The 8,536-nt window shown below is 48.7% G+C and overlaps 1 protein-coding gene across 1 annotated transcript; it reads right to left on the bottom strand.

Moving 5' to 3' along the window:
- Positions 1–4,356: 4,356 nt before the first annotated feature.
- LOC138634291 (voltage-gated inwardly rectifying potassium channel KCNH7-like) lies at positions 4,357–5,661 on the bottom strand. The gene is made up of 2 exons (XM_069721084.1): positions 5,515–5,661; positions 4,357–4,650 (listed from the first exon to the last, which is right to left on the bottom strand). Exons 1-2 carry the CDS (start codon positions 5,588–5,590, stop codon positions 4,388–4,390), a joined length of 339 nt encoding a protein of 112 aa, XP_069577185.1. The 5' UTR covers positions 5,591–5,661; the 3' UTR covers positions 4,357–4,387.
- Positions 5,662–8,536: the final 2,875 nt, after the last annotated feature.

The raw sequence follows: 8,536 nt of genomic DNA on the forward strand, positions 1-8,536 counted from the left end.
ATAGTGACTTTGCTGCCGTAGAAACTATATTTTGTCATATTTAAAGTAAGATTTATTGTCTTTTTTTTAATAATTGTAGATTATACAAATTCCTTTGCTCCTTATTTAGTCATGAAAAAGTACCTGTAAGAGTATTAATAATAGTAAGGATAATATATATTAAAAAAACACTATGGGAAAATGACAAATTCTCAAATCCATGGACTCCAAGCTTATTTTCTCACGATATGTTGTGATAATTACATTTATAGCGCACCTTGCTTTTTTTTGTTTTGCTTTTTTCGTTTCGTTTAAAACGAGGCGAGAAAGAATCGAAACCGACTTTTAAGTCTATTTATAGCGTGACATTTTCAGTCTGATTCGCTATTTCCGAGCGAGAGCTTCTTTTTTCTTTTCTTTTTTACGCCGAGTTTTACAGATTCCTCGAGGGTGAGAGTCGCCTCTTGCCGGAGTGAATATGTGCCGCTTACTTATTCATTTTTTACTGCCGTCATTAAGACAAGAAGATTAAAAACTAAATAAATAAATAAGCTTCATCTTTTAACTCGGGGCTTTTTATGTTAGAGCTGGTATCTGAAACAGGAAGTTGGGTTTCATCGTGGCAACAAGGCCGTCTCTCCTTCCTGCAAATCCAATTCCCGCTATTATAGTGTCTAATTCTTGCTGGGGGAGCATTAGCATTTAAATGGGCCATCCGACCGGTAAGAGGGAATGAACCTTGAATCCATCGTCGTGGAAACGGTCCGGCGTTTTTGCTGCGATTTTTTTTTTTCCGTTACCTGCAGCCGGATGAAATGACGGTTTTTCAAAATGACGTGTCGCACACGCTGACGTGGGCCCGAGTGTACCGCGCAGTACTTCCTGTTTTATTATGGGAGCCTGATGTCAAGTGTGTTTTTATATCATATATGTATTATTATATTCTTTTGCTGGCATTTCTTGAACTAACAAAAATTTCTGAAACGCCGACGTAAAATTTTTTTTTTAATTTATTTTTTTTAAATCGCTGACGTAACCGCGGAGACGCCTCGGACAAGGCGACGAGTAACAACAATACCAGGCTTCGTTTTTCAAAATAAAAGCACGCCGTTTAAATCTCTGGCTAGAAGAACTACCGACTCGGCAGAAACGACAACTTCTGAGACGCCGGCGTACTAAAAGTCACCGATGTAACCGCGGCGACGCCTCGGACAAGGCCACGAGGAACGACGACGGCAGGCTTCCTTTTTCAAAATAAATAAATAATAAAGGCTGAGTTGGAGTGCGCCTGGCGTGCCACCGGCGGTGACACGGACCGCAGTTTGAGACTCGCTGGCTTTGGAGGAATTTAACTTCCTCAAGGAAGCATCTGTTGAGCACAGGAAGGTTTCCAACGACTCATTTTATGCCAAAATAAAACGATTATGGTGTTAAAGTCGGCCTTAAACACACCTCACACACACACACACACACACACACACACACAACAACTACTGCAGTGCGAGGCAGTCTCAGGTTGTTTGTTTTTTGTTGTTGCTTTGAACAAGAATGGAAACAAAGATCTAAAGTCTAAATATATAAATCTCCGGCGGTAACGAAACGGTCCGTCTATAACATTTATGGACATTTAAAAAAAATTTTTTTAGAGACGACTCGAGCTTTGAGCTGACGAGACTGACAGTTTGGGACGAGCTATCGAAACTGACACCAAAGTCACATTTACAATCGCCGTGTCCGGTTCACGAGACCGCGGTCGTAAACAGCTCGGCATCCGGGTGTCAAAGCGCGGGACGGGTTTGACGTAAACGCTTTCCATTTTAAGGACAGCTACGTCTCCCGCAGAGGTCAGAGATATATATTTATATATAAAATATCCTCTCGTGGACGTATTTCAGACGTACTGAAACACTTTAATCCGCCACGTATTCGCCATAAAAACACTCGAGTGAGTGTCATTCAAAAATCAACGCGACGTACCAAAACGCCGAGGCCGAGGTTGCCAGCCCCGGTAACGTGCGTTACAGTCTTCAGAGTACCTGCTCGCTTCGGTTAATTAGTTCCGCGCGCGTTCCCAGAAGGTAATGCCGGTCGCCCGCGGGAGCGCTCGCTAACGGGAGGATTTCTACATAAAATACATAAAACGTGTTTGTTATGTTGCGTTATAGAGGTCGCCGTCTTTTAATCACGCCAACAAAAAAGAGCTCTGGACGTGTTGGGAACACAACAGGCTGAATGTAAAAGTGGACGGAGCAGAAGAAATAGCACGCGCTTTGAGCTGCGGTACCGCCGAGCGCCACTAGAGGTCCTCCGTAGACTCCCGTTCAAATTCTCATTAAAATCTAAATCAATAAAAAAAAAAAAAATTCCACAAGTTATTCGCTAAATTGAGAAGCCTCAAAAAGCGATGTTTTTGTGTGTGTGTGTGTGTGTGTGTGTGTGTGTGTGTGTGTGTGTGTGTGTGTGTGTGTGTGTGTGGCAGTGTCTGTTTGATTGACAGGCCTGTAGTGCAGTCATGGTTAAAGCTACCGGTGGGCGGGACGTAGCATCGTCGGGTTTCCGGTCAGATTGGGAGTCAGATCCACCGTTCGCACCCCTCCCCACCCCCACCCCCACCCCCCTTTCTCGTCCATATATGGTCACTTCCTGCTTTCGAACTCGGAGGCTTTCCGCGACGCAAACTTTTACATAAATGCGGTGGGGCGGAAAAGTACGTTTACCTGTGAAGTGAAGTGAAGTGTGTGTGTGTGTGTGTGTGGGAGGGGGGGGGGCGATGTAAAACAACAGGAGCACTAAAGAGTGTTATTGGTACCGCCTCGGCTTCGGTGCTTTTTTTTTTTTTTTCCTTTCCGGGAGAGTCAAAGTTCAGTAAAGACAATATAAAACAAATCTCAGGCTGGATGGTGACGGTCTGAACGGGTAAACGGGCCACAAAAAAAACAACAACAACAACAACACACCACTCCGCTCGACAAATAAGCCGACATCTGCACTCCCGTCTGCTCCCTCGAGCATTTTCTGCTGCGCTCTTTATCTCGCTCTCTTTCGACCTTTGACCCCACACATCGACGTCTCCGGGGATACTATCATCTGTTGCCGTTCTGTCAGCCTCCCTCCCTCCCCTCCCTCCCCCTCTGGGGGTTATCCTCATACCTGCCTGACCGGTGACGCGCACGTAAACAAGTCAATCCACCCCGGAGTCCTTTCTATTGGTTGAAATGTATCGCTCGCTTCTCATTGGACGCCACGCCGCCGGGTCACCGCCCGCGACGCCGCGCATAATCAACGCCGGTCCTCTTCTCTCGCCGCGAGTAAACAACCGGCGGCGTCTCGGTCGACGGGAGCCGACTCGACTGTTTCGGGGCGTTTGAGAGGACGTCCCCGTCCTTGTGAACGTGCCGATAAAAGTTTGCGGTCGGAAACATCTGCTGGTTTTAGCTGCCGCCAAGAACTTGTGCGAAACACGCCGTCGGCAAAATGAAGACGGACGGCCGACTCCCGCTGCGATCCCACCGACATGCGATCATCACACGCGCGCACACACACGCACACCCTTCATAGTTCTTATAAAACCATTAATCCTTATTTGTGCCACGGAGAGAAATTTCGCCACCGTTACGCAAGGAGGCTTTTAATCATCTGACGACACACGTCATTGTTAGAGGTCGCCGCGCAAACTCCCCCTGAACTGCTTTAAACTCTCACTTCGGACCTGCCCCCCCCCTCCCCCCCCTCCTCCCCCTTCTCCCCTCCCGGCCACGTTTTCCAATGCTCTCGGCCTCTCGGGAGGGGGAATGTAAAGTAGGATGCAAAACCTGCGGTCGTGAAGCGTGGCGACGATGAGGAGCGCAACACACACGCACACACACACACACACACACACACACACACACACACACACACACACACACACACACACACACACACACACACCTCACTATTTTCACATTTGGTTCTATGGGGAGGTGAGCTACATCCTTCCCAGGGTGCCCCTATCCAGGCTCCGGCTAATGAACACTCCCCCCCTCCTCCTCGGTTCCTGGGTCGCTTTTTCCCAAAACTGGACTTTCACGGCGGCTCGTCCCCCTCCCTCCCCCCTACCCCCTCATCCTCCCCAACCCCCCACCGGGGGCTCTAAGTGGGTGCACGCTGTGATGCAAAATGACAACAAAAAAAAAAAGATATATAAATAAAACTGCTCCACATAGAGCTGACTCAGAACTAAAAATGACCCGGCGTCTGTGTTTTACCTGCAATGTATGCGGCACAAAATGAACGCAGGTTCCGAGTGGTCTTTCTTTTCTGTTTTTACATTTCTGTCAAATCTAATGGTGGAAAAGAAAAGAAAAAAGAAAAAAAAAAGGGAGGTTCGGGGGGGCACGAGACTTTTGGGAGTACTTGTTTTTTTTTTTTAACACAGTGTGCCAACGTGGCCCGACTCACCGTCCTTGCGGTGGTAGGTGATCTCCACCCGGCGCTCCTCGGAGCCCAGCAGCGCCTGGGCCACCTGGGCCACGGCGTGCCGGCTGGTGAACTGGCCGTGCAGGAAGTCGCAGGTGCACGGCCGCTGCATGACGTCCGGCCGCGAGAAGCCCGTCATCTCGCAGAAGCCGTCGTTGCAGTAGATGATCGCGCAGTTCTGCACCCGGGCATTGGCGATGATGAATTTCTTATCTGTGTGTGTGTGTGGTGGGATAAAAGAGGGGGGGGGGGAAGGGGAGAGAGAGAGAGGGGGGTGTTAATTTGTGCAGAATATCAATCGATTTTCAAAATACAGACAACGTGAACGCGAGCAAAGTGTGACTGATGTTGTTTCTTTCACGTCGAGGTGGGCGTAATGCGTTTAAATGGGATTATCCCTCCATTATGTCCTTAAACGTAGAGGATCAGCTGATGCGGAGAATAAAAGAAAAAATTAATTAATTTAAAAAAAAAATCCAACTTCGTAAGCAGGCTGGATTGCTTCACGCTCGTTTGATGATCGCTTTCATGTCACGGGAGCGTTTGATAAATAAAAGACCTGCTGGGGGGGGGGGGGGGAAGCAAGTTGTTTTTTGGGGTTTTTTTTTTTCCGTCTCCCCGGCATCGTGAAAACTGGAGACGTCTGAAATAGGCCGGCGGAGACACGTGGGGGACACGACGCCAAAAGTAATTACACGTTTTTTTCTTCTTTCTAAATACGGATTTTTCTTCTACGCGGAAACTACGGCGTTTCCACGGGAGCGGGAGAGCGCCCAGAAGTACAAAAACAAACGTGGCGGCGGATAACGCAGCAGGATCATGAACTTCTAATAGCTCGCTGACGTTTGGTTTACTGACATCACATAATAATAATAATAATAATACTACGATTATTCCACTGCATCACAAGCTTTGTTTTCTTTTGTATTACTATTATTGTGAGAGAAGGCAGATTTTCCTAACGACTAAATAAAGGATGCAGCAGGCAGGACAAGACACAAAAGGCAAGGCAAGCACAACGGGGTGCGAGGGGGGGGGGGGGAGGAGGACGAACACCCGGGGAAATAAGGTACTCACTCTGTCCTTCGAATTTGCGAATAATTACTCCCAGAAATGTGTTTTGTGGCGCCACATGACCCCTCCGGACAGGCATGGTGGATATGATGGCGATCAGGGGGGAGAGAGAAAGAGGGAAAAAATAAATAAATAAATAAATAAATAAATAAAAAAAATCCTCGGCCGTCCGAGTGGTAGCCGGTCCCCCCCCTCCCGCCCCGCCCCCGAAACGCCTTCAAGTTCTAGCGGGTGTCAGCCGACAGCCAGAGGGGCTCCCCCGTTCTTCCTTTGTCACCAGTCAGTCATCCTCCTGAACACAATCTGCCCCCCTCCACCACCTCCTCTCTGCTGCTGCTTCTTCTTGGGTTTAAAAAAAAAAAAAAAATATATATATATATATATATTTTATCTTCTTCTTCTTCCCCCCCCCCCGAGCCCCCCGGTGTTTCCCTTATTTCAACTCCGGGCGCATCGCGCAGGCTCCCCCGCGCTCCTCGCCGACGTGAAGCTGCAAAGAAAGGGAGAGCCGGCGAGCCGCGGTTCAACCGACATCTCTTCCGTCGCTCCTCGAAAGCACGGGCGCGCGGCTCGGTTGTGGCGGGTTGGTGGTTGTGGCGGCGCGCGCGCGAGAGAGAGAGAGAGAGAGAGAGAGAGTGAGTCGAAACGGTGCGGGGCTTTTTCTTCTTTTTTTTTTTTGCGCGCGCGCGTGCGTGTGCGCGCGTCTATTGTTGTGAAGGGGAAGACGGATGGTCTCCGAAGCCAATGGCTGAGGCGACGCTGGCGAAAAGGGAAAAACCCACATGGATGCGCAGACAAAGCGGGGGAGGGGGTGGGGGTGGGATAGTACCGGCCCGTGTACCGGCCCGTGCACCGGGACGACTGTAACGCGTTACGGCGACGTCAGCCGTCGTTGTTTCGCGAGCTGGGTTAAAGCAACGTTTAAACACAACCGTGCGTCCGTCTCCGCCACCTGTTCTTGTCGCACTTCAAGTCGAATTATCAACGCGCCCCTTCGAGCCTCCTTCCGGAATTACTCGCGTTACTTTGCTTTCACGATGCGGACGAACAACAGCCGCGCACAATTCAACAACAACAACAACAAACAACAGCAATAAGTTACCACGCAAAGTAACGAAAACGCAACTTCAGACACTAATGAGGGGTTTATTTTGGGCGCACCTGCGAGTTCTCTCTCGTGTCACGAGCCCAAACCACCGGCGCCTGGGAGGGGTGACGTCAGGGCAGCTGTGTGTGTCTCGTTAATGGGAGAGCCCGTTGGCCACGCGCGTGCTCTAAACGTACACCTCAAAGCCTCGAGTTTCCTCTCCGCTTACCGCGCGCGCCCTCCTTTGCATAAAATGTGACGGGGCTCGGGCCGCGTGAGGAGGCGCTGGCCGTGGTGCTGCCCCGGGGAGGCCTCTCACTTTAACTCCCTTTTTTTTTTTTTTTTTTTTTGCTGCCGTCAGATTTCACCTCAGCTTCTGAAAATGTTGTTTAAAAAGGTCTAAATAAAATAAGTTAAGAAGGTCAAAGAGTTGAAGGAGCCGCTCTTTCCCATTCAACCCAAGTGTGTTTTTTTTAAATTTTATTTATTCATTTTCTCCCCAACACACTCTCCCCTAAAAGTTGCAGAAGGTCACGTGATCATTCAGGCAAAGAAAGAAAATGGAGCAATAATCATTTTTTTAATGGATTCCTGTTGGAAAACTGCCGCTGTGTGTTTTTTTTGGTAGCGGTGAAAGTTATTGGCAGTATTGGTTCGATGGTTTCGGTCGCGGTGGTGTTTCTGCAGGTGATCGGTGCGTGAAGCTAAAATACGACACGTCCCGCGGGAGGTAATCTGCACCGGACTTTTTTTTTTTTTTTTTTTTTTAATTTTTTGAAGGGGTGGGATTCTTTAATACTCCCTCGCTTCGCCCTCGCTAGCTCCACGCTCCCCCCCCCCTTTCAGATTCAATCTATTTCCCCCGCGTCTCCTCTCGCACCGGTCTCGCCCTGCGGGCAAAACAAGCGCACCTCGGAGTCGGGCGGAAAGAAAACATCTGTCCTGCTCTTACGCTCCTCCGTCTGGTCCATTGAGAAAAACGCTTCACGATACGCCGACACAGCATATGCTGCTTCTGTTTTGGGGTTTTTTCCCGCTTTTTTAACCACCTATTTAATTGAACAGTGACTACGGTGGGCCTCCGGTCCTTCTTCATCTGTCTCCTCCTCGACCAACAGCTTGTTAACCCCCCCCCCCCCCCCACCCCACCCCCGCGGCCCGTCGCGCCGACTCTACTGGCTGCTTTAAAAAAAATAAAGAAATAAAAGAAATCAGTGCTAATCCGCATTTTCTCGCCCAACATCTAACTTTATCATCGCACTTTACGCCGCAATGATATTCGCAACCATAAATAAAACTTCATCCGCTACACAAATCGCCCCCCCCCCTCCACCCACGCACCACCACTCTCTCCGAAAAGGGTAGGCCTCCCCTTGAGTCATATTCACATTAAAGGGAGTGACAGCATTAATCCATTGTAGTTTAGCTCGTAATGTACCGGACAGCTGGTCGTGCAAACCCCCCCCCCCTCCTAGTTTCTCTTTATTATTGTATTTCATGGAGAAAAAAAAAAAAAGTAAGATTATCCTGTTTTATATATTGCGATAATATATTTGCTCTCCTCGTATCTAGAAGAAAAACCAGAACCTGCGCTCAGATCGTTTCGAAGGCCACAGCAGATGTACGTTTACCTCCATTTCGGACTTTTTATTATTTCATTGCTTACAAACACGCGGGAGGTTGCGTGGTCGCCGAGGAAACGGCTACGTCGGCGCCTCCGGACCGACAGGCGCAATAGAGCTACGTAAAAGCCACAAACCTGGATTTCAGCTATGGGAGATTAACCCTTTAAGTTTGTTGTTGCTGCACACTAATCAACAACAACAACAACAAAATCTAGCAGTGTCAGTCCACCACACTTTTGGTCCAAACCAAGCAGCAACCTTTTCGCAGCTGGAAAATGAAGTCTATGCCAAAAAACAAAAAAAAACAAAAAAA

Source organism: Brachyistius frenatus, unplaced genomic scaffold (assembly GCF_029030835.1).
Source record: "Brachyistius frenatus isolate BFR_SWC_R1_liver_20210118 unplaced genomic scaffold, ASM2903083v1 Contig_256, whole genome shotgun sequence".
NCBI lineage: Eukaryota > Metazoa > Chordata > Actinopteri > Embiotocidae > Brachyistius > Brachyistius frenatus.

What these genes read in the sequence shown, in the direction of transcription:
- LOC138634291 (XM_069721084.1), bottom strand. Translation starts at nt 5,590, where the DNA reads ATGCCTGTCCGGAGGGGTCATGTGGCGCCACAAAACACATTTCTGGGA. An exon ending in TCGCAAATTCGAAGGACAGA is followed by an intron (nt 4,651 to 5,514) that starts GTGAGTACCTTA and finishes ACACACACACAG; the next exon opens with ATAAGAAATTCATCATCGCC.